Source organism: Betta splendens, chromosome 7, assembly GCF_900634795.4.
Source record: "Betta splendens chromosome 7, fBetSpl5.4, whole genome shotgun sequence".
Taxonomy (NCBI): Eukaryota; Metazoa; Chordata; class Actinopteri; order Anabantiformes; family Osphronemidae; genus Betta; species Betta splendens.
Window position 1 is genome coordinate 15,890,233 of NC_040887.2, and position 25,739 is coordinate 15,915,971.

A 25,739-nucleotide genomic window follows, 5' to 3' on the forward strand; every position below is an offset into this window, starting at 1 on the left:
CCATGTCAATGACCTTAATATAAGTGATGAAAACCAGTACGTGGTTAAGAATACCTCTTTAGGCCAGCTAATATTTTCTGTGGTTTAGAAAGCAGCATTGGACTTCAGAGGAGTAGAGTGTCAGGCAACACCTTCAACAGTTTAGGACCAAATCCCATTTCCCAAGGAAGCCAAAAAGATTCATATTTAATTTTTTCAAGCCACAACTTTATTTCCATCCTGGGTATAAATTGTACAAACAAGCTCAAATCAAATCAGCAACCTTTCTTCACCCCTTTGTTGACAGGGTTCCATTACATTGTCAATTCCTGCAAAGGAAACAAAATGTTTGTTAACAAATCTTTAGATGTAACAAAGTTTTAAGCAGTCTTCTTGTCAGGACAAAATCGTTGGTTTTAGTAAGCTCAGAACAACAAAGAGACAAACAAAAAGACATTAATGAGTTGGCCATGCATACTTATCACCAGAAATCTGAACAGAGCTTAAATGACAACAAGACTAAACAGTTGACTAGCATAAAAAAAAGCCCCTAAAAAAAAAAAAATATATATATATATATCTTACCATAATAGCATTGACAATGTCGTTATTGTTGTTTTTCAGGGCACGTACAGCCTTCGCCCGCGACACATTGGCTTGCGACATGACGAGTTCAATGTCTTTCACCTCAACGCCAGTCTCATCAACCTATGAAACATTTTTTGTTAGCCATTCAATCATGAAAGATCAACAAATTAGTTCATGTAATCTTCACTTGAATTAAACAGTCTGACCTCCTCTTCTTCGCTCTCCTCCTGTACTGTTGGCGTCTGCGTGTTTTCCTGGATGTTTGACACAGTTTCTCCCGGTACCTTGAATTTTTCTGCAGCAGCCAGCTGAGCTTGTTGAGAAAGATCTTCAATCTAAGAAGAAGATTAAAATGCCAAATTAGTATTTTGAAAAACCCCAAAGTAACAATAACATGTATTTGGGTACAAACATGTATTTTGCTGATTACCTTAGCTTCTCCAAAGACAATGTATGTGTCTGATGCAGGACTCTTGTAGACATCTGGTTTGGTGATGACAAACAAGATGTTCTTAGACTTGCGAATTGTTACCCTGGTGACTCCAGTTACCTGCCTGAGACCAAGCTTTGACATAGCCTGGAAGAAAAGGAAAGTTCACATCAATTTAATTTTGGTTAAAAATATCCCCTAATGTACATTTAAAAGCTTACAAATGTGATTTTTACCTTTCTTGCTTTTTTTTCACTACGGCTCTGTTTGGCTTTGCTGACAGGTTCTTCATCTATCTCAGCTGCTGCTGCAAGCTAAACAACAAGAATGACATTAATTTCAAATTTAATCTAAGTGACTATAGATGTAATGGCAGTTACAACAGTTTCTCTTCTCAGCAAAGAAAGTTTGGCTTCAGCATGCTCAGAAGAACGAAAGTCACTGTGTAACTCATCACCGAAGAGGCAAAGACAACATCTTAGGATGTTACCAATAACCCAGATGCAATCACTGTTCAGGTCTCACCTGAGCCTGCTGTGTCTGTGTAGAATCCTGTTCTTCTAGCTCGGGGACAGACTCATCACTATCCGACTCTGTGCCAGATCCTACAAAAGACATCGAAAGGTAGAAAAATGAAAATTCTTTTTACACAAAGACGTTAAATGTATCTCGATAATTGTGGGATAAATATCTAAACAATTTACAAAAATCCAAACTACTGTTCAGTCTGCAAATAGAGCCTGAGACTTTCCCCATACAGAAGACACACCTAACTGTATGAAAGCTGATAAAAATTACACAAGTGACTGTTTCAAAAACAAGACTGCATTTTAAAATCAAATTTGTACTTGACTTGAAAAGTTAATCACGTTCCAGAATGCTGGAATAGCTGGGAATAACAAAAAAAAAAAAAACAGATGACACAAGAGGAAAGAAAGTAGGAAATACCCTCATTGTTGATCACAGGCTCCGCTTTGGTTGGGGTTTTAACAGGAGCTGGGGCAGGTTTGGGTGATGAGACTGGTTCAGGAGGAGTGGTATTGATACTCTCAACCTCAGGTTTAACAGGAGCAGGCTTTGCAACTGCCTCAGCAAATGTGAGTTTACGAGGTGCTGGAGCAGGAACAGCAGGCTCAATGGGAGCAGGTGAAGGCTTAGAAGCCACAGGAGGTTCTGCCTTAGCCTCCAACAATTTGGCCTTTGTTTCTGGCTTGGAACCCATAACTAGGGCTGGCTTAGTTACCTCAGCAGCTGCTTGTTTAGGACCTGCTGCAGGCTTGACATCAGTAGCAGCTTTTACTTCTGTACCAGGCTTAACAATATCAACTTTAGTGTCATCAATCTGTTTAGCACTCTTGTTGGCCACAGGTTTGGCATTTTGATTCAGAGGAGGTCTGGCCTCAGTGGAAGCAGGTTTGCTTGCTGGTACTGCATTTATGGCCTCAATTGTTGCTGGAGGCACATCCTTAGCAGGTTTATCCTGGGCAGGTGGCTTGAAAGCCTCACCAGGAGCAGGTTTATTTTGAGGTACTGCTTTAACAGCCTCAACTGTGGTTTGAGACACTTTTTTAGCAGATTTATCCTGAGTGGGTGGCTTGATGGCCTCAATTGGGGATAGTTCATGTTGTACTGCTTTATCAGCCTCAGTGGCTGGAGCCACTTTCTTAGCAGATTTAACTTGGGCAGGTGGCTTGATAGCCTCACCAGAAGCAGGTTTGTTTAGGGGTACTGATTCAACAGCCTCAACATTGGGTGGGGGTGCTGGTTTAACAGCTGCAGGCTTGGCTTTGGGAACAGTTTTAACAGGCTCAATGGTGGCTGGAGCTCCTTTTTTAGATTTATCCTGGGCAGGTGGCTTGATAGTTTCACCAGAAGCAGGTTTATTTTGAGGTACTGCTTTAACAGTCTCAACTGTATTCTGAGACACCTTTTTTGCAGGTTTATCCTCAGAATGTGGCTTGATAGCCTCACCGGGAGCAGTTTTATTTTGAGGTACTGCTTTAACAGTCTCAACTGTATTCTGAGACACCTTTTTTGCAGGTTTATCCTCAGAATGTGGCTTGATAGCCTCACCAGGAGCAGTTTTATTTTGAGGTACTGCTTTAACAGTCTCAACTGTAGTCTGAGACGCCTTTTTAGCAGGTTTATCCTGAGCAGGTGGCTTGATAGTCTCAGCAGGAGTTTTATTTTGAGGTACTGATTTAACAGTCTCAACGTTTGGTGAGGATGCCGGTTTAACAGCTTCAGGCTTGGCTTTGGGAAGAGTTTTAGCAGCTTCAATGGGATCAGGTTTAACATTCTCAGCTACAACAGTTGCAGATTTTGTATCCTTTTCAAGAGGGGATAAAGATACTGGTTTTACAGGTGGAATAAGTGGAGGGAGATCATCATCAGCTGCACTTACAGGAGCAGCTTTAACATCAACAGATCTAACTGGACTAGATGCAAGCGCATCTGAAAAGGAGACTGGGGCTTCTACAGCAGCCTTTGAGGTAACTTTAAAAGCAGCTGGTGCTGCAACTGGAGTTGTTTCTGCTTGTGAGGCCATTGGTTCAGCGGAGGCTGGTTTAGCTCCAGCTTTATTTTTGATCAGCTTGGCTTCTACAAGATTTTCATTTGCTTTTGTGACCTTGCTCTCCCCAGGTGGAGGCAAAAATGTCTCTCCTTTCTTAACCTTTCCTTGTTTGCCAGCTTTGATAACTTTAGGGTTTGAGCCTTTAGCCTGATTAGCAGAGAGGTTGCCAGGTGAGGAAGCCAGTGGAGATGGCACAGGAGACAGGGGAGTAGAGACAGGATTAGATTTTGGAGAAGTGGGAGAGGATGAGGAGGCAGACATGGAGGAGCCTTTTCTTCTACCAGGGACAGCCTTTGGGGCAGAGGAAGCCTGCACATTCTTGCCATCTTTGCCTTTTGGCTTAGCCTGAGGTTGCTGGGAGGTAGCTTTGGCGGGAGGTGTAGCTGAATAAAAAAAGATTCTTTACAAATTTGATGGGGACTGTTGTATTACTCATGCGGGTTAAACCATCAAAAGCCAAATTATTTATGTTTAGGAAAAGGACACACCTGCCTAACACTTGACTTGCAATACAACACTCAAAATGCTTAGTACATGCCACCAGTTACCCACACAGAAAACCAGTCTATCACGATGCACTTAGGGTGAAGAGAAAAACATAATTTTACAAAGCAGATCACATAAGCACATCTATTTCACTAGATCAGGATACACTATTGTCTGCATAGGGCACTGATAAGAACTTAAAAAAAAAAAACAAAAAAAACACACCAATTTTCAGTGGGGGGTTGACCAAAAAACATGAGTAGTATTTAGGAATGAAGGGACACTCCACATTCCTCCACAATGTCTATGCAAAACAAATCATTTATTCCTCCGCATAAAGTCACTAGGGCAGGTGAAGATGACGTAAAACATGTCATACTCAACTGCCATGGCAACTTTTTGTGTGCGCTCAGACTACAACTAGTGCTTCCTGGTTTTCTCTGTACCTTCCTCAGGACAAAGATGCTAAAGTCAAAAGCGCCCACAAGGAGCCAAGAACCGGCACCCGAGATACGACTTGAGTGTCAAGATGCTCATTAGCTTTGAGTGGATGGGAGCAGGTCTAATACCAATTCAATAATTCAATATTTCAGTCGGTCACCTATTGTTGTATAGACCATCAATATAAAAAAAAGTGACACTTTGGCAAATAAAATTTCCAAATTTTTATAACAACTTTAGTGAAGAATCCCTTTAACCAATCAAAATTTCTATACATCAAAAAAAAGGTACAGGTGGTGCAAATAGCAGCATTAAAATTACAGTTTTTAGCCTCCCCAGGCAGAAGGAACCCGGGAGTCTGTGAAGTTTACAGGTTCTTCCCATGTCCATGCAGTGTTTCTCCAGTTTCCTACAACAGTCAAAACATAGTCAGGTTGGGTCAACCTGACTATACATGTTCCAACTCTGCCTTCCCCAGAGCCTGCTGATTACCTTGATCAGGTGCGTAAAGCCAATCAGCAGCTGGAGAAGCCAACTGACACGCCTGTTGAAAATAATCAGCAGGAAGAAAACCAGCAGGAACACCACCCCCCGAGGACCGCAGTTTCACACCCGAGTTAGAGCCTCAGCAGCAAGCACAGACTTTTCAGGAGCTGGTAAACCACATTAAGTCACTGGTGGGTCAGCAGTAGCCCCTAGCTCACTGCATTTTAAAGCTACAACATTTACTTGATCTATACTTGTCTGAATGCTAGTTTATTCTGGAGAGCTAATATCTTGACACGAAGAAAGTTTCTTCAGATTCTCCGGTAGGATTCCTCTGTTAACTGTCTAAACAACTAGGATGAGAAGAAGCATTCAATAGTCCTGGAGTTGATAAAAAAAAATAAAAAAAAAAAGAATAAAAAAAATATAAAAGTTGTTGAAGCAGTTTTATTTGCTTTGTGCAAAGAACTGTGCTTATGAAAAAAAGGAACTGAGCAAACTCTGCAGTTTGAAGACTTACTCCAGATTTACCAATGTAAACAGAAAAAAATCATATGCACTCAAATAGTGCCCCCCCCCACACACACACACAGTTTCAGGTGTGACAAAGCTGGAAGTGTTTAACACTTATTTTCGTAAAAGAACAAAAACACAAATTTAAATCATATCAATACTTGCTGTTATCACTTTCTGCCAAACAAGCATCAATGCTTCTAGGTGCACAAAGTGAAGGATTTTGTAGGATATTTTATATATATATATTAGTATGATCAACCAATTATACCAAACAGGTGCTAATGATCATCAGGATCAGGATCATCAAGAGTTCCTTCAAAAACTGTGTGTGCAAGTGAACCTTGAAGAATTGCTGCTGTGTTGAAGGCAAAAGGTACTAACACCAAATATTGATTTGCCTTGTTTATTCACTGCATTTTGTTAATTTACATAAAAAGGTGTAACACTTTTTTTCCAAAGCATTCTTTTTGTACTGTAAGCTTTCCACACCTACTCCCCACGCACGCAACCTAAGCTTCATGACAAGACGCAAGATGGGCATATATAGAACGCCATACCCAAGTTGCTGGCAGTATACAGGAACATCTGTGCTGAATACAGGCTGGACGTCCCAAAGTCCAAATAGGACACACCTCCAAAAGGTTGTTGAGAATGACAGAGCTAAGATCTGCGGGACTTCCAGATACAGACTGCCAAACTTGTAATGGCCAACCAACCCAACATAGTAGTGGTGGACAAACAAGAGAACAAGGTTGTACTGATGGCAACATCAGGAAGAAGGAGCATGAAAAGATCTGGCTGAAAGAAGAGATAGAGAAGATGTGGAGGGTGAGGGCACAAGTGGTACCCGTGGCAATAGAAACACTACGGGCTGTAACTCCCAAGCTCCCAAGCAACAGATCTCAGGAACAACATCTGAGATCTATGTCCAGAAGAGTGGAGTCCTAGGTAGAGCTATGATACTGCAAAGGACCTGCAAACTCCCAGGGCTCTGGTAGAGAACCAGAGGTTGCAGGAATAAGACCGTGAGTGTGTGTCATGCCCCACCCATCAACTGGCACCTCCACCCACTTAAGAGAGACAGTTAGCAGATAAAAGCACAGATGCACAGGTTCAAACTATTAGGAAAAAAAATAACTCATGCAACTGTAGAACTCTTGAAAAGTTAGAATTTACTGCCATTTTGTTATAGGTGGCCAAAGGAGCTCATTTAACTATGTGAAATTTAAGGTAGATTTTATAAATATTCTGATTGACCTTGTTTCATAGTTTACAAGTCTGTCACTTCAACTATCGTGCTTTTAAGCAGGCTCAAGCTGCTGTCCACTGAAAATGGCAATGATGAAACACACTGAACACCATGCACTGTGTGCCATAGTTGTCAAATCAAGTCAATGCATGCTATTGTGAGTTTATGTAAATTGAAACGATGGGTTCTGGATTACTCCTATTGCAGCAGTCAGATTATCCTGTTCAAACTGGCTGTCACCTGTTACATCCACTCAACTCAGTGTCCAGCCAGCTGAATCAACTTCTTGAACAAAGCTACTTCCAGTCAACAGTTTGAGGATTGAATCACCTCATCTTTGAGCTCCAGAACCCACTCGTTATACAGTATTATGTGTGCTTTTAATTCATACGAACCAGTTTCTACTTGAGGCTGCTGCATCTCTTGCTCGGTAACTGGGACAGTTTCTGTGGCTTCACCAGGCATGGTTGCTGGTGAGATAAAAAAGTTAGAAGGCAGCCTATTAGTTTACATTAACTCTTGAAATCCTACACATTTAGACATGCTTGACTGTAATACTGAGGATGGCCCTGGACAGCTGGCCACCGACAGTCCAGCCTTGTAAACAGCATATTCAGCATTTCAGAGGCAGAGTGAGCGAAAAGAAAAGAAAAAAAAAACACAGACTATACATTTGGTGACATATACAAACATACATACATGACATACAAACGCTTGCTAAACTACTTATTGCTGTGCCAAACATTAACATCTCATCAAGTCTCATGCTGTTTAGCCCACCAACACACACTATAATCAACATACCTGAGCTACTATTACAAAAGGACCTTCGAATTTCATTAAACCTGCACGTGATTAATCGGTATACCACCAGCAAATATTAAATCCGTAAACTAATTATAAACAAATTTAAGAAAACATTTGAATTGAAGACTTTTGAATTTCAATTATTGTATGAAGCAACTACGTAAGTAAATTTAAAGGCTTTCTAACACCTGATCACTGTTTGCACAGAGATTTCCTTCACTGGTTGCAGTTGTTGTAACCGGACTAACAGGCAGCTCAGCCCATGCTTTCGCCTGCGATGAAGCTACTATTAGCTTACATTAGCTCCCATTTAAACCAAGCCCAAAGGGGCTGAAATAAATGTAAGTCACTAAGTCCACCATCATCCTTTATTCTAACCCAGCCTTGTGAACGTGTCCAGCTGGCTGTCAGATATTTAAACCTCATAACGGCTTACTGCGGCCCTGATGGGTCGCTAGTATATACTAGTAGTCATGTTCCCCCATTTTGAACCGGTACTCAGCGACACAACACTGCATTATCATTGGACCCAGAAACTACAGGGGGGTAATAATTGCTAAGGTACAATGTCAAGACTTTAAATAAGCAGGGGAAGTATGTGCTGTAAACGAAGAAATGTGAAAAATTGCTGGATGATGTTGGATTATCAACAGAGACACTCACCAATTCAGGACGTTATATCCAAGATGGCTGTCAGAGAGAACTTCTGACCCCGGTTTCAGGGTAATATCCGCTCCACTACCTGACTTTCCTCTTCCGGGTCACTTTAAAAGCGCAGTCAGTCAAAATATTGATAATAAAATATAATATCACAATGTTGTGTTTCTTTACTGATTGTGCATCATGAAAGTCAACTACTGAAGGCACATAATACAAAATAATATGAATTTGTGCCATGGAAATAATCTAATCTGTTAATGTTGGTCTGTTTTAGTTAATAAAAAATAGACAAGCCAGAACAGATTCAGTCAAAAGAACTTTACAGTTGAAACTATGTTTTACTTTATTGATATGCAAAATTTACATTTAAAAAAACTTAATGATAACTCAACGTTTTGGTAGAAATTTAATACAGTAACATGTTGCTATAGCTGCCAAATGCATGTACAGTAGTGCAGTAAAGTCAATCAGTCTAAAATGTAACATATCAGATGTAAAGTGTGCTTGAAAGTTCAAGCACACTCTATCCAGAAATGTTTCTATATTTTCACAAATGACTTCAATAATCATAATCTGAATTAGAAAGTAATTAGGAAGCAATTATGAATATCTAACTTACTAATCTATTTATTGTGGATATTTATCCTATACCAGATATTAGTGTGTGGAAAAAGCAATGCACACCTTAAAATAAAGTAAAATGGTTCAGTGGCTTTGAAGCATTTGAATCACCGATTAAGCAACATCTGCTACAGAGACTTGGGTTCTTATGGAAATATGGTGATTTTGAGTTACACTATATTACAAAGATTACAATAAATTATAAAAACAATACATTTTCCAGGTGCATTGTCCAACCGTGCTTACCTCCTTCCAATAAACCTATAAAATCTTATTCCATTAGTGTGTATAGTACATGAGACTGCAATATATCAGATGAACTACGTGAAACCTGAGTCACTGATTAGGGATTAGCCTAATTTTTTTTTCTTTTAAATCCACGCAGTGTTATAGAATTGTTATATCTCATTTATTCAAACACCTTCCCCATCACATACTTTTTCCCATGAAGTACACAAATAAAGAAATGTAATGTAATATTGTTAAATTAGGCTTATGACTTGTATGCAGATCTAATTACATTTTAGGTTTATTCAGGTATAAAAAATTCTATATGCTTCACAAATAAAAACAAACAAACTTAAATTTGTACTTGTGTACGTATGTATTTATTTTTCCATTACTGCATACAGAGAAATGTAAGGATATGTTCTGTGGCACAATGATGTACTGTATATACATAAAGCTAGTTTGCATCCCCTACACTTTTTTTTAATTATTTACTATTCCCAGAAGAACAAGTTACAGACACCAATGTGTATTGGCAGTACCTAAAAACTGGTAAAGAAAAGACTAGTTTATTCAAAGTTGGCATGGTTTAGCATGGTTCGCTAAAGTGAATAGCAGTTAGAATTTCACAAGATTTTACCAAATATAGATTTCATTGTTTTTACCTGTTTTTGCCACATCAAACTGCTTGGTGTTCAGACAAACAGTTTACAATAACTTACCATAGACTAGAAGATTATAGGAATGCTAAATTTATTTTTATAAATGACTGTACATTCACAAAAAAAAAGAAACAATTAAACAATATAAAAGTTGACTTTGTACTCATAACAGCATACTATATAAAACTGACTTGAACATATTGTTAGTTTCATAAAGCTATCAGAAAGTTAATCAGAATTAAATGAAATCATGACTTTTAAGCAGCAGTTTTCCACAATACAAAGCCCCCACAAAACAGGAAAGTTTGTGTCATTAACCAAACCATTTTTGATGCCGCTGTCACTTTGTGGTCATTGGTCCAATTCAAAATTCTTTCTGAAGATCTATAAGAAAATAAGTTAATTAATAAAATCATATAAATATTAATATCACGCTTTAGTGTTACTATCTTCTCTTAAACCATTAAAAACTTCATCGTACCACTCTTTTTAAGAAGTTCGCCTTTCCATGAACGAGCCATTGCATCCAGAAACTGATCAAAGTATCGCACATACTTTGCTAGACTGGTTCTTTTGTAATCTTTAAAGAAATGGACATTAAAATTAGAGGTGTGTTTGTATTTTTGAACTTTTAGCATTCCAGAGTTGGTCTTTTTAGAATTTTGAGAATAGAATATCAAAATCACACCTCTTATTTTTCTGTTCTCTGCTGCATCCACCTCGTTTTCCTTGACTTCCTCAGATTTCACATCCTCCTCTTCTGTCCTGGGCCGGTCCAGCTCCTCACAGATCAGGCTGGCCAAAAATAAATAAAATAAAAGTTACAAAAACAACTTAAAAAAAACAACAGAGCACATGATATTACGTTTTTGATTACCTGATTGTGGGCACGGAGAAGGGATCAAATGTTTCCAATTCTTTTATGTCTATGGGAACCGAAATACGTCCTGTTTTTGGGTGGACACTAAAGGGGCTCTTCAACAAATGGTTCACACCTTTACTGACATTTACGTCAAGTCGTGGGTAACAATACTGCAGCATGATTTCTTTCTCAAAGTGTTTGCCCTTCTTGGTGGTGTTCTGAATGAAGAAAATTGCATCATAGTTATGAAAAACATTTGTCTCTAAACATTTTCACTGCATTATGTAAACCCTATCAATTAGAACAAGCAGAATGACCAACCTGTTTCCTACTAGCTTGATCCTTAAGAATTTTCCATCGAGTCTCTGGTTTCCTTTCATTTTGGAAGTCCTGCTGTAAGGTTTTTCTGACATGTAACAGCAGAGTTAAGGTCAAGTTCACTTCTTACTTTTACTATTATTCCTTGAATGACTTGAATTGAAAAAAAAAGATGCAGCTCAATGGGCTGAATACATTAAACATTAAAGGATATCTTCTGGCACGAGTGACAGCACTTTGTCAACAGATTCCTTCTGACCCAATATATCCTGTTCCTGTAGTGCATACTTGGGAAAGTATTTCTCCACTAGTGACAAAGACTCTCTGTAAAAAAAAAATACATGGAAGAAAGACTAATTACAATGGGACAATGGGCACTAACTCACAAACCACCATTACACCCTCAACCTGACTAAAGCAAATATTTAGACGCTTACCTGATAAAAGGATGAATTGGATCTGTTAGTATGACTTTCTTCACTGTCTCCTCACCACCCTATAATAACATGACCAACAAAAGAAACAACATTTTTTCATAAAAAGAGAAGGGCAGTGATAGTTAAAAATAAAACCAAAACACTGATACCTTCACCAGGCTAAGATATTCTGCCACAGCTGAGCGCGCAGCTACAGACAACTTCCTGGCGCCTTCATCACACACCCAGCAATGCACTCCTCTTCTGCCAGAATAAACCCACAAAAGGTGCTGGAAGCCAAAATCCTCTAAAAAAATACAATGAAATCAGATAAATGCTTCACTCCTGTTGCCACAAGGAAGACAAAAAACATGCAAAATGTTTGACAAAAGACAAATCAATGACAAACCTCGAAGAGCTCTATCTAGGACACGAATAGCAATGGTCATCAGGGTCCAGCACTTTGAGCAAATGTCTGCTTGACTAAAATACAAGTTTGCATAATGTCAAATCTCAAGGATGTGACTGTTGGGATGTTCTCAACTACAAGGTCAGTGGACGTGGAGGAAAGTGATTGCTTGCATCTACTCAACAGCATACATTTTACCTGCAACAGCTTCTGACATCATCATAATCTGTCATATCAATATCAAACACCAGTTCCTTCTCCAGGGCCTGGAAAGTTCCTGACTTCACGGTGTTGTGTTGATTTGGCTGTGGGTGACAAACGAACCAATGAAAAAATAGGTTTCTTTAAATTTCTCAAACAGAAGTTGTGGCATATGGTCTTGCAATAGTGCAAATAGTAGCAGCATGACATCTTACCCTATGACTGTATACAGCCCCTATATCGATCTTATAAGGGTTCATCTTCTGCATTTCCTTTTCCAGCTCGTTCTGCGTGCTGAAAGACTGGTAGCGGACATAGATGTCATCTTTGAGCGTAAACGAGAACTCTCGGTTCTGGAAGTAGTTCTTCTGTACTGAGATTATAGAGCAAAGCACATATTAGTCTTCTCTTTTGCCAACTACTCTATGTTGCTAGTCGACACCCGGATACAATGAAAGTCTAGTTAAACAGATCTACGAAAGAGAAATGCTCTTATAACTATATTCAGGGGATGTAGAAGCAAAACTGGCAACCCCGAAGAACGGCATACAAACATCTATAATCTACATAATTCATACAATAAATACGTTTAAGAAGAGCTCCAGGCGATTGCCTCGCTAACATCAACATATGTTGTCCTTGTAGGCCAGCTGACACTCACCCCCTCCATAGTTTAGCCAGCGATAATACAGGGAGAAAGGGAAGAGCCGTCGGTAGTACAGCGGCAATAAGTCCGGCAGACTGGCCGAGTCATAATCTGCGGCAGGCATGACTTGGTAACAGAGTAAAAAATACACCTCTGATGTAAAATACAGCTAAGACATCGACAGAAGACTAGCTTGCTACCACTACACGCCGACAGATTGGTGTGTTGTTGTACGGCGCGGGAAAACTCCTAACGAAGACGCAGCCAATGCGACAAGGGTAGGTTTGTGACGTCACGCGGCACTTTTTTCGAAGATGCATATGTATGAAATACATTTATACATAAATTTATACATATCTTACAGTGAAAAAATAGTTTGAGACTTTAAACGATGAATAAATTAGGTAGACTGTAGTAACATAACCGTGTAATAGTCGTCCATACCAATAAAACAGCGGAAGTGTTTCCTGTGGAGGGTCATGGGATATGTAGTCATTAAAAGAAACCTAGCTTATGTTTGTATATACGTGTGTGTGTGTGTGTGTGTGTGTGTGTGTGTGTGTGTGTGTGTGTGTGTGTGTGTGTGTGTGTGTGTGTGTGTATTTCTCCAGTGTATTCAACACTATCCAGCCCGCGCTGCTGGAAGAGAAAGGTTGAAATCTGGGAGTCCTGTCACCCCTCTCACTAATAAAAAGGTAAAAAGATAAAAAGGATGAGATGGAGGTGGTGACAGAGTACAAAGGGAGAGGTGGTGACAGAGTATAAGTGGGAGTTTACTTGGACAATAAACTGTACTGGAAAAAGAACTCCTCAGCTGTGAACAAGAAGGCTCAGAGGCGGATGTACTTCCTGAGGAGGCTCAGGTCCTTTAACGTCTGCAGCTCCATGCTGAGGATGTTCTATGAGTCTGTGGTGGCTAGTGTAGTGTTCTACGCTGTGGTCTGTGAGGCAGCAGCATGAATGTAGCAGACAGTAACAGACTGGACAAAGTGATCAGGAGGGCTGGTTCTGTTCTAGGGGTGGAGCTGGACCCCCTACATGCTGTAGCTGAGAGGAGGATGCTGGTCCAACTCCTCTCTATCCTAGACAACACCTCCACCCCCTACACAGTGTGCTGGCTGGACAGAGGAGCAGTATTAAGTGCTCCACAGAACGTCATCGGAGATCCTTCCTACCGGTGCCATCAGCTTTTACAACTCTTCCTCCTCTGTAAGGGTTGATCTTCATCCAGGCAATAACATGTATAAGAAAACTTTAGCTATTATATATATGTGAGTGTGTGTAGATGTGGTAGCATTCTTATTTCTAATCTGCCTACCTTCTTGTGTGAACCTCCAACTGCGATCAAGGTGTGCAAGATAATTTCCCTCTGGGATTAATACATTCCTTTAAAAACCTGAATCTTGAATGTATGTATATGTGCATATACGTGTGTGCGCGTGCGTGCGTGTGTGATAACATCAGAGGGTGATACAATACTAGGACTGTAATTTCTTCACTACACCTGCAGATGGCAGCGCTATTTCATGACTATCATTCAATTCATGCTGAATACCCTTTGAATGTTAGGAGCTAAAAGCATATAAAGGTGACAGCAGACAAGATTAATTTAAAAACAGACCAAACAAGCTAAACTGGTCTCTTGTATTACTGTTTTTTATTCTGTCTGGTACAGATGCAGGTACATGCAATGCAGCAAAGCACCTCTTTTTTAGAATATTTAAAACAGCACAAATGAACAAAATGGCCAATGTATCTTTTTGGTTCTCACTTTGAGTCTGGATGGTTCAACACAGTGTAGTGGCACTATCATTGCTTAATAATAAGCCTTTACTTTTGTATTTTCATGCAGCCACTCTGAAAATCTACCTGACTGAGATGAGGCTGTTCACACTGAAAATTGAGAGCTGTGCTTCAAGAAGAGCTCTTGTCTGTTATTGTGCATCTGATGTAAAACTAGAAAAGGGTAAATGAGAGAGCCTTTTTTAATTGTACTTGGACCACCTATAAGCAGTTGAACAACAAAATACTCAATGCGTAATCATTGGTTTATTGCTGTATTCTTAAAAGAGACTGCTTATATTACTTGTTCCAGAAAAGTCCTGTGTCCGTCTCAGAGTGTGTATTTCCAGCCCCCTGGTGGAAAACTGTTTTAGGAGTCTGTGGCACCGTGCGTGAAGGTGATGGTCACACCTCTTTGACGTCATAGGGGTCATAGGTCGCAGCATCCAGCATGGTGATGTCTGACTAAAGCTGGAGGCTAACGACGCATTACCAGCCTGTTAACGGTGAATGGACCTCACGGTTCTAGGTGGAGGGTGTGACACTGTAGGTCCTGAGCCCACACAGCACCGTGTGCACGTCAGTAGCTGCTTAGCTCTCTGTGTCGCTGGAGCACATTGCTGCCTGTAATACACGCTATGCTTCCGCTCCATTCTGGACAATTGTGTGTTGTAAGAACTGTCTTGGTGTTCCGCATTTGTCTGAGCAGGGCAGGTGGTTCTGCGAGTGTCCTCCTTACCGTCGACGTAGGCAGATGTTGAACTACAACGCATATCATGCATAGACGGGATTTGCTAAAGTAGCAAAATGTAAGGAAGTGCACTTCTAGCACACCAGGAGTGTGTTAACATGACCCAGAGAGTCATAGAAATGCACCAGAACCCCCAAAACGGTTTGTAACACTATGAACATGACGCAACTACAAACCACTACTTTATAGTGTGTGGATATTTTGGGTTGGGTGTCACTATGGTTTCATTGTGTGAATGGATCAACTGAATTATTGCTTGTTCCACTGTCAATGAATTTCAGTACCACTGTGCTTCAATCCCCATGTGTTTCAGCCTAATTGGAAATATCAAGCAATATGGCCACTAGCAATGTCCTCAGCAGTTAACATATCATGGAAGCACTTCTTGTCCCCTTTCATTTTCCACTTTTCCCTTACTTCTTTTCAGACTGGAACTCCAGGTCCTATGATTCTACTGACTCAGCTCATCCTATAGTAGAGTAAGCCTCTTATTGTTAGGTTTTGGTCCTCCAGCACCTATGTTTCTATCTTCAGCATTTTATCAACTGTAACAATCGTTGACTTACAACAGAAAAGTACTATGAGGATAACAATGATGTGATAAAGCATCTTAGTAGAATATAAGAGAAAGCAGAGTAAGAGTTTTTTTGCTGCTCTGCATTGATGCATTGTATGAAACAAATCCACACACACACACATGCAGGCACACTTTCACAAAATTAAATGTCAGTGGGTTATGTTAGGTAACGTGGAGCATGCGAGCTGGAAATGTGGGTCAGGCAGCCACCAGCTGCCCACAGAGCACGTTGGCCAGTGTTATAGGTCATTTGGTTAGGTGTACACGACGAGTAATTGTTTTGGGGGTTATGTAGAAATTGCTGGACCTTTAGATGACCAGTGTGCCACCACATCAGAGGAGCTGTCACCTTTTATTAGGAAAACCCCAATGATACTGTACATAGGACAGGGGAAAACCTCTCAAACTGAACACTACAGCAAGTGATTAACACAATAAAAGGACATGTGCTTTTCCAGAAGTTAATTACCAGACAAATAGAGCATGAGAGAGGGAAGTCTGAATTACTGAAGGGGGCAGAAATAAAAATATGGATGTTGTTAGTTGCGCTGTGCACCTGGCTTCTCCTTGAACCAGGCAGCAGGTGTAACAGATTTTCACATTCAGTGTTTCCCAATGTACATTAATGGCATCAAAGACCTACTGTGTCAGCTGAGCAGCTGATCTCACCCTGCACTTCATCCGCTCCAAATGGCTCAAACTCTGCTATAATTCAGATGCATGAAATTGTCTTTTAAGTATTTTGCTGACAGAATCATCTCTTTCAGCTACATGTTATAGAAATAAGTGCATGCAGGCACTCGTATGACTCGTTTTAAATAGGATTTAATTTTAGGATTTTGAAGTTACAGAGGAAAAGTCCACACATGAGTATGTCCACATGAGATACTGATGATTTCTCTTCCTTGATAAATTTCTGAAATTTTGTATTTGTTTGTCTTGTGTTTGTAAACAAAATCAGATTTAGGCTTATAGCTGCATATCCAGTCACTATTCCAGGAAGAACACAGCATCAGACCAAATCCCATAAACTTTCCTGCACACTCACTGTTATTGCCTAACATTTTGGGAAACTACATTAGCTATTTGTTGTGTTGCAGATATTTGGATAAGTAGATCAATATAACTCTTGTTTCCAGTAATATATAGTCAGCTTTAAAGGTAGACACAAAGAGACAGGCTGGTTTCTCCTGTGTTGAAATTACATAAAATCAAAGTGGGTTCTATTTTTCAGAAACCGAGAACATATGTATCCTGAATTGTCAAATTACTGCTTTAACATACAGGATTAAAGTAGACATACATTCTTACTATTCTCATTTAATTTGTTAATGTCACACATATCACACATTTTACTGTACAAACTCTGTATTATTTAAGACTTGTTGTGTTTGAATTAGACCAATAATAACTGTTCCCCCTGACCACCTTGTAGTAGTTACTTTATGGGTGGTCAGTGAAATTAAAATATTGAACAGTTTTAGATTTGAAAATAATATAAAACTGTGAAGAAGGTTTTTTAACCTCAACCTAACTCATTTTAAATCTGTGCTTCGGTGTAGTGTAAATATGGGAGTGCCATTCGTTGTGTGGCTAATAGATAACATGATAAAATGAAGTTCCCCGTACTCATTTTCCCCTCACTGTGCGGTGGTGAAATCTCTTTACTGGCTGCGGCACCTTATCAGTTACAAGGCGCGCTCCCGTGCCCCCCCCCCCCCCCCCCCCCCCCCCCCCCCCCCCCCCCTCCTCCGCTCCGCGCTCTCCGCTCATTGGTTGGCGGGACATTATAAAGTTCCGCAGTGTCGCTCCTCTCCGCTCACTGTCGAAGCGAACAGGAGAGTGAACGCGTTGCGGCATCGTGTGGATTCGATTTGATATTAAACTATATAAAAGCACGTCATTAGTTCCGTTTGTAGTCTCCTGGGACATTTATCGGTGCCATGAAAGAAAGAAGACTCACGCAGCCTTTTGTGTCGAGGTGTAAACTGGTGCTGGTTGGTGATGTCCAATGCGGTAAAACAGCGATGTTACAAGTCTTGGCCAAGGACTGCTACCCTGAGGTACGAGATGCATGAGCAAATTGTACTGTATGCGCAGTATACGTGACTGAGAGCATTTTCTATACCGTGATTTATTTATTGCTCTTATGCGCAGACTTTAAGATTTAATAGTGTGACTATGAAATGTAAATTTAGTGACACTGTTAAAACTGTTTTTATTGTGTGAGTCACTTCAAACTACTTGTGCCGCACCGAAATATGAGGTTAATGTTAACAATATTATACCTTTAACCATTTCTTCCTAGACTTATGTCCCTACTGTGTTTGAGAACTATACAGCCTGTCTAGAGATTGAAGACCAGCGCGTTGAGCTCAGCCTCTGGGATACATCAGGTGAGGATGCTGCTAATGTGTCATTTTTTTCACAGTTAAATTTAATTTTGGCCAAGGCTGTAGTGACCCCCTTACATGGACATTGCTTACACATAATTTAAAGGCAGTTCAAGCTGCCATGGTCAGTGTTGCATGCTTGCAAAGTGAACTATGTCCTGAGCCTGTATACATGTTTATGGGCTGAGATGTGGAACTCTTATACCCTCTAGAAAACATCATCCTGGAGTTGGGTGACGACAGGAAGACATGTTTATGCAAAGCCTCAGCATTTACTACATATCACTGATATCAGAGCACATTTTCATATACTAGTTCACTCATGAGCGCTTACTAGCCAATGTCAGCACACTATTAGTAAGTTGTTGTTGACATCAGCTCTCCAGGTTGGAGGAGAGCTCTTGCCCCAAGTGGAGGGGTTCAAGTATCTTGAATGGCTCATCTTTTTTCAATTTGAGAGCCAGTCGGATGCCTCAGTCTACATAGTTCCCCAGCTTCTCATTAGCAATTTGAACTACTAACTAGTGTGTCTAACTTGTGTATGTTTAGGCTTTCACTGGTCTACTTGTAAGATTACAAATATATTGAACTAGTTAGTATTTCTTTGTTTTTAACTTAACATTTTGACACTGACTGGTTAACAAGTATGGTCACATGGCTTCAACTGCTTAGCACAAAGTGTGTTTTGTCCTTTAAACTAGTTTACTAGTGCACATTTTGGCTCCCACAAGTTTAACTAGTGAGGCTTTTTTGTTTAACTAGTATAATGAAATGGAAAAGTTAGGTGCTGATATGTCTGACTAGTGCGTCCATATGGTGAACTAGTGGTCTAAATTCATGTTGGATATCAGTGATATGTAATAAATGCTGAAACGGCTTGCCATCCATGTTTAGCCCCTTCACAGCCAGTGTTTGGGTTTCAGTGTGTCTGCCTCCACCCAGACACCACTGTCTGCCTGCTCTGCTCCCATCCTGTTATGTAGTACTCTCATGTGAAAGGTAGTGCATGAAGTCCAGACTTCATTACTAATGAACTAATTACTAAAGCGGTTCATTACCAATATAAATTTATGCATTTTCCCCCTGACCTCTGAGAAATAGAGATTTTCACAGTTTTCATTATTTTTTGGAGACAAGTTGATTAACAGAGTTCTTTACAACCCTTACATATAAAGGCATTCATTTAATGTCACTAACTTTGGTTTTTGGTTGTTGTTGAGTTGAATGGATAGGTTAACAGTGGTGACCCACTGGCACAGTAAACTTCAAGAAAACACATGAACTAGAATCACTGAGAAAAGCTTTCTATTAGTGCTACATATTATCAGCTGTCCTCAGAGGAAGCTGAGCGCTGCCAGCTGGCAAACAGAGGGCAGAGGGGATGCCTTTTCCATGCAGGGGGTGGAAGTCACTCTGGTAGGTGGGCGAGCTTCTGTGTTGTGTGTCTGTGCTGTGTCCAGCCCTGTTTGTGTGCATGGCGTCCAGTCACTATGAACAGAAGGCACAAGTGAGAGAGAAAAGATACGCATGACCTCCCTGCTGCCTAAAACAATATTTTTATGTAACTGGAGCCAGCAGTAAACTAATGTACTGTGGGTTTGTCTCCCACGAATTAAATTAAAAACTACTTAAATTAAAAACTTAAAAACGTCACTCTTTTCATAGGACACGTTGCATACGACCTGTTTACTTTTACAGTACACACAGATCCAGAAACAAACACAGCCACTCTATTTGTTTCCCCTCACCTTTTATTATGGTTGTACTAGTTTAGGCTGCAACGATAGACAGTTTAAACTGGTAAACTGTATTTGATTTAATTCAAAGTTATTCTCCCTTCACAGGTTTCCAATGGCAAAATTGTTATCTTTAGTTATCTTAACTAATATATTAAGTTTTTAAAAAAACTGTGTGTAGGTATTATTTTTTCATTAGTGCAATGACTTGTCTGTGACATCCTAAAATAATATGTTTGGTCCAGCCAAAACCTGCTATCCATCCTTATAATTTATTAAGAAAAGTCAAAAATCCTTATGTTGATTAGTGCCTGATTGATTTGTATTTGACAGACTGATTGATTGAAACTCCCTTCTCTGCTGTAGAAAAAAAATCCCTTATTGTGTAACGATTTTGCTTTCTTTCTTGGAAAGTACAGAGAACACAATTTAATACATCAACTAATGTTTGCTCACTGAAGTGCGTGTGTGCGTGCGTGTGTGCGTGCGTGTGTGCATGCGTGTGTGTGTGTGTGTGTGTGTGTGTGTGCGTGTTTAGGCAGGGGGCTGCTTTTGTGTGGGAGGTGGTTGGTGCTGAAGTTGTGTCCTCTTAAGCTCTTGCTGCCTCCTCTTTCTCAAGCCTTACATCACCCTGGATAGTTATGTGACGGGTGCTTTGATTCCCACTAAAAGGAGTGTTATTGATAGACAGATATTGTATAAGATGTCCTACTTTGCAGAACTCATTCGTTTCTCAAAGGTTTATTAAAGTGATGATGCCAACATAGATGGCTCCAATAGAGGCTTAAGAGAAACATCTAATAATGAGATAATTACATCCTCCTATATTTACAATGATGCAAAGAAAGCTTCCTTGGCCCCTGAGGACAGGAGTAGGAAATTAAATTTGAGTGTTGTGTGGACTGATTAGGTGGCAGAGGGAAAACAATAGAGAGCGGACATCCTGTCAGGGCTGTTTTTAGCCTAGACAGGAGCTTTCCTGCAAGCTGAATAAGTTACAGCTGTGCTGTTTCTGGAAAAAATAACAATTAGATTCCTTCACAATGCAATTCACTTTCTCAAGTATTCATGTTTTTTCATTTATTATTTATTCATTTATTGTTATAGAGATAGCTACGTTGTGGGTATATGAGCATCTTTTTTCTCCCAGTTACTGCCAGAGACTCAAATGCTTCTGAATCAGTAGTTTCTTTCTTTGCAGAAAATGTCACCTCTAATTCATCACTCACTATTAAGATAAACTGAAGTAATCTTTGTGTATTTAGAGCAGTTTTACATACATGCATGTCGGCAGGCACACAGTAGTTTGTCTTTTGCTGCAGGTTTTTACTCGTACATAACTTTGGTTGACTTGCTGTTGACTAACTGTGGAAAACACGCCTGGTAAAATCACATCTCATGTGACTCAGAACCTCGAGTTACTTTTTTTGGACTGAATCTTGCTCAGTGGGAAGTGGCCAGTTTAGCTCCTCGCGCTCTTCTCAGCTTGGCAGGGGCTCCTGTGTCTATTTGTGTCGGTACTGTGCCAATGTGAGGACAATGAACATGATGGAACATTGTAACAGTGTCAGCTGGATTCAGACCATACACACAGACCATTTTTATTTCTGCTTACAAAGCTGAAAACCAAATACCACCAGTTTCCTATGATCATAAAATGTTTAAATGATCTTTTGTTCTGGCCTTTAAGGTTCTCCGTACTATGACAACGTCAGGCCCCTTTGCTACAGCGACTCCGATGCAGTGCTCTTGTGCTTTGACATCAGCCGACCAGACATGGTGGACAGTGCACTGAAGAAGGCAGGGATACATCCAATGGCTGTGGTTTGATTCAGGCCTGTAAAATCACCAAAGTCTGCTCACGTCTTTGTTTTTATTTCCAGTGGAAAGCAGAGATCCAGGATTTCTGCCCCAGCACGCGGATTTTACTAATAGGCTGCAAGACCGACCTGCGCACGGATGTATGCACGCGCATGGAGCTGTCCAACCAGAAGCAGACCCCCATCTCCCACGAACAGGTTTGCCCCATGGCTCCTAAACGCTCCTTTGTGTTTCTCCTGTCTACAATGCCTCTGTTTGCCCGTCTGATCACACACACCTTTTGTGTAGGGTTTGTCACTGGCCAAGCAGCTTGGAGCAGAGACGTACCTGGAGTGCTCGGCCTTCACGTCAGAGAAGAGCATACACAGTGTTTTTCGGACCACCGCTCTGGCCTGCATGAACAAACTCCAGCCTCCCAATAAGCCCAGTCCTGTCCGACGCCTCTCTAAGAGACTCCTCCATCTGCCCAACAAGACGGACCTCCTCTCCTCTAGCTTGAGCAAGGACAAGTCCAAGAGCTGCTCCATCATGTGAATGCTGCAGAAAACATGCAAAACAAAAGAAAAGGGACAAGAGAACGGATGCGTATCTGGTTCAGCAGGTAGAGGGTGCACAGGGGACACAAGCTACAACGTGGATTTAATTAAAGTCTGTAAAGTCTCTCTGTCTCGCTCCTTTGCAGCATCCACTATAACTCTGTCAATCAGACCATCACACTCCCTTTATTCAACATTGACACTGAACTTTTGGTTCACGGCCTGTCACCAGCCCCAGTGCAGAGGCAGAGGGGGAAAGTGTTTAATCTCAGAAATATTCCTAATTAATTTAATTATCTTGTACAAAGAGAGAATAAAAAGCACTTTTAGGTGCGAACCTACAGTATCAGACTTCTCTATTACGTATAATATGATTTGTGGTGTAAAGCCTGCATTTGATAGCATTTTGCTTTGAGACCCATGATCTCATCATGAATGTCTCTTTTAAGGTCAAAACACAGATTGAGTGGCAGAATGAACTGAACACTCAATGTAGGGACATGTGTGCATTTGCAAAGGAAAGTAGGAGGGTGACTTTGGTGCAATGTGCCACAAAACGGACAAGATTGGAAATGCTGTACTAAAAACAAACACACATCTTGGCACGTGAAGACTTGAAGGCGTGTTTTTGTCCAGTTTACCATCAGTGTTGATATGTTAATGTTGCGTCATCTCTCTACAGCTGAAGCCACCTAAAGGAAAAGTTTTCAGTACATGCTCCAACAGAACAGAACAGAGGTCTGATGTGAGCTCACAAAGATTTTTTTTCACTTTTAATCTTGATCACAACAGGATGTCGGACTGTTTTCCCTTTCATCTTAATCTAACCAAAGTCTAACCCTACAGCCCAACCAGTGATCCTCTGGGTTGTTTAACCAGTAGATGGGTGTCACTGGTGTGATGACTGGGTGTGTGGTCAGTTTGAATCACAGTCTTGTGTGGTTAAAGACATGTTTTCCTCCTTGTTTTTTGTTAAAATAATATAATGAAGTTAGTTTTTAACTTCCCTGTAAAATTACTTCTTAACATTTCCCACTTAAAATAGTTCTTGCTGGATGTTTTACTTGCTTGTGGCTGTCTTTGGTGTTTTTGTAGCTGTTTATATTGTTCTTCTGGCATTAGTGGCTGTTGACTGCTCAGCTAATGGAGGACTTGTTGATTTGTGGGTTTGCACAGAGAAGCCCGGACCTCTGGATGCATAGAACACTACCATTTAATGTGTTGCCTAGCAACAGTGTGAGCAGGGCTCTTGCCTGGGAGGGATGGAGAGGGTGTGTCACATTTTATCTGTAGCATAAGACAAATGCGACAAAGAAGGTGATGGTTGGAGGTTTCAGGGGGCAGTGGAATGGTTCCCCTGTGTTTTTAAAGACACAAACCTGGTAGCAGTCATGAGGATGTTGTGGGGAAAAACTCTTTAGTTCACTTCTCATTCATGCTACTCTGAACAAGCTTCATTTAGTTCAGCACATATACATATCAAGGTTTTGGTGAAGCAAAATGTTAACTTAAGTATTTTTACACCACAAAGTATAATGAATATCTGTTTCACGCTACTCTGGCCGTAAGCAGTACAAGGTCACTGTATGGATATAGTATCATTTATCAATCATTTAAAAATCTTCCATGATCTTTTGAGCTACTCAGTAGTGACAGAGTTGGCTGCACTGTAGGTCTGATGAGGTCAGACTGAAATAAAAAAGACCTCCTGCAGCATGGTCCACTGACCCGATCCCGTTTCTATGAATGCTTCCTGACACTGCTGCAGCCAGGACCTTCTATTTTCTATTTATGACGTTTAAGTACTGTTTTTTTTGAGAAATTAAAGTAAACGCTTTCAAAACTGTTCAAGACCTGCTGATACCCTGCGTTTCTGTTCTTGGCAGAAAGAGTTGTTTTGTTGTGCATTTCCTTCCTCCTTTATGCTGTTTACATGATGTTGAAGCAAAACAAAGCATTTGCTTGTCAAGCTGCCAGTATGGCATAAATTATTGACTGAGTTCTGTATTTGTTACTGTCATTTGTTATTTTCAACTTTAAACCATTGTTTGAATAAATACGTCTGATGTTTACTTACTCAGATTGATTTGAACACATTGCCACCGTCTGTGTGTCTGTTTTCCAGACCAACAAATGAGTTTTCTTCCCAGATAGTCTGTACTTTATCAAAAACTAATTTAATCAAATTCAAGGATTTCCTCTGGAAATGAAGACATAGGCACACCAGATGACTTGGCAGAACATTGTCAACGTTGTCTCAGGTCAAGGGCACATTAGTCCACTCAATGCTCCTAATAAGAAACAACAGATATGCTGTTACTCTTCTGTCAGCCTGACAGAAAGGTTTGCTGATTTAACCCAATTCTTATTTTGCTAATATATGTCAACCTGTCTATCAGCATAGCAAACAAGAAGGCACTTAAAGTTGATCCTGGGTGCAGCCCCGCTTCCACCTCTGTCTGACCTACAGCACAGCTCACCACCGTGCTCCTCTCGACACCCTGTCGTACACCTTTTCTGAATCCACAAAGACACAATGCAGCTCCTTCAGACCATATCTGGACTTCTCCATCAACATTAAAACAAAAACGCCATCATTAGTGTCCTTATGGGGCATGAAACCACACTGCTGCTCACAAACTTTCACCTCCTTCCTAATCCTGGTTTCCAGCATTTAGAGATAAATCTAGAGTTACATCCATTCAGCTAAATAAAAAAAATCTGTTAGCTCACATATATACATATAGATAATGGCTTTGTAATCAACCATCAAGATGTTTCATTAAAAATGTGTATCATATTAGAAATAATTTGATACTTTTTTAGTATTTTTTATCATCTATTGTTGATAATTTGGTAACATTGACACAATGACAGGGCAAATCAAAGAGTCAGACATGATGGAGACAATGATATGTGTCTGATTTGTCATGGTGTGGACAGGAAGACAAACAGAGAGATGATTCTGAAGGTTTTTGAGGAATATTCAAGAGGTGAAAAGAGTGTCAGACAGCGTGATCAGCCTAAATCAAAGAGGTGATAGTGAAACATCAAGCTGTGTGATGATGAGATTCCACAGATCCACACAATCAGAACTGTTAACTACCTCCCGTACATAAACGCGCCCCACTGCATCAGTGGTTATGTAGGAAATTTCCCATGTGCAATGTTTGTGCATCTATATACTTATATAATATGAAGTAACCCTTCCCATTACTCCATACTTACCTGTATACTGTTGCTATTATTGCTGTACTGTGTTAATTTTTGCTGCTGTATTTATTTCTCTCTGCTGTTGTGTGACGCCCTACTGTGTGACTAGAGGTTTTTGTATTCTTATTCTTAAGTAGCTGTGAGTTATTAGAAAAGGAGAGATTCTTGAGTGAGTTAAATGAGGTGATAGAGAGTATCCCCAGGTTGGAGCAGACTTCAAAGGGCATATTGGTGAGGGGACCAGAGGTGATCGGGAGGTGATGGGCAGCTTTGGTGTCAAGGAAAAGAACCTAGAATTACAGATGGTGGTGGACTTTGCTAAAGGAATGGAAATGGCTGCAGTGACTGCA

The 25,739-nt window shown here is 40.3% G+C and overlaps 3 protein-coding genes and 1 non-coding gene across 5 annotated transcripts; 1 reads left to right on the forward strand and 3 right to left on the reverse strand.

Moving 5' to 3' along the window:
• Nucleotides 1-185: 185 nt before the first annotated feature.
• On the reverse strand, nt 186-8,372 carry naca (nascent polypeptide associated complex subunit alpha). Of its 2 annotated transcripts, XM_029155067.2 has the most exons (9): nt 8,221-8,372; nt 7,146-7,220; nt 1,946-3,955; nt 1,523-1,602; nt 1,234-1,311; nt 998-1,144; nt 774-902; nt 565-687; nt 186-308 (listed from the first exon to the last, which is right to left on the reverse strand). In XM_029155067.2, the coding sequence occupies exons 2-9, from the start codon at nt 7,213-7,215 to the stop codon at nt 294-296; spliced, it is 2,652 nt and encodes an 883-aa protein (XP_029010900.1). In that variant the 5' UTR covers nt 7,216-7,220; nt 8,221-8,372; the 3' UTR covers nt 186-293. The 2 variants fall into 2 exon arrangements, with proteins under 2 accessions (XP_029010900.1, XP_029010901.1); XM_029155068.3 differs by lacking the exon at nt 1,946-3,955 and having other exon boundaries at nt 8,221-8,355.
• LOC114859495 (small nucleolar RNA SNORD59) lies at nt 1,387-1,460 on the reverse strand. Its single transcript, XR_003786536.1, has one exon. It is a non-coding gene; the product is annotated as a small nucleolar RNA SNORD59 (small nucleolar RNA).
• Nucleotides 8,373-9,802: 1,430 nt separating the features above from the next.
• On the reverse strand, nt 9,803-12,832 carry prim1 (DNA primase subunit 1). The gene is made up of 12 exons (XM_055510111.1): nt 12,596-12,832; nt 12,150-12,307; nt 11,932-12,038; nt 11,734-11,807; nt 11,495-11,631; nt 11,346-11,404; nt 11,121-11,232; nt 10,912-11,001; nt 10,606-10,808; nt 10,417-10,523; nt 10,210-10,308; nt 9,803-10,112 (listed from the first exon to the last, which is right to left on the reverse strand). Exons 1-12 carry the CDS (start codon nt 12,702-12,704, stop codon nt 10,093-10,095), a joined length of 1,275 nt encoding a protein of 424 aa, XP_055366086.1. The 5' UTR covers nt 12,705-12,832; the 3' UTR covers nt 9,803-10,092.
• Nucleotides 12,833-17,500: 4,668 nt separating this feature from the next.
• On the forward strand, nt 17,501-24,268 carry LOC114859132 (rho-related GTP-binding protein Rho6-like). Its single transcript, XM_029157059.2, has 5 exons — nt 17,501-17,753; nt 17,999-18,086; nt 21,510-21,619; nt 21,703-21,837; nt 21,929-24,268. The coding sequence occupies exons 1-5, from the start codon at nt 17,634-17,636 to the stop codon at nt 22,172-22,174; spliced, it is 699 nt and encodes a 232-aa protein (XP_029012892.1). The 5' UTR covers nt 17,501-17,633; the 3' UTR covers nt 22,175-24,268.
• Nucleotides 24,269-25,739: the final 1,471 nt, after the last annotated feature.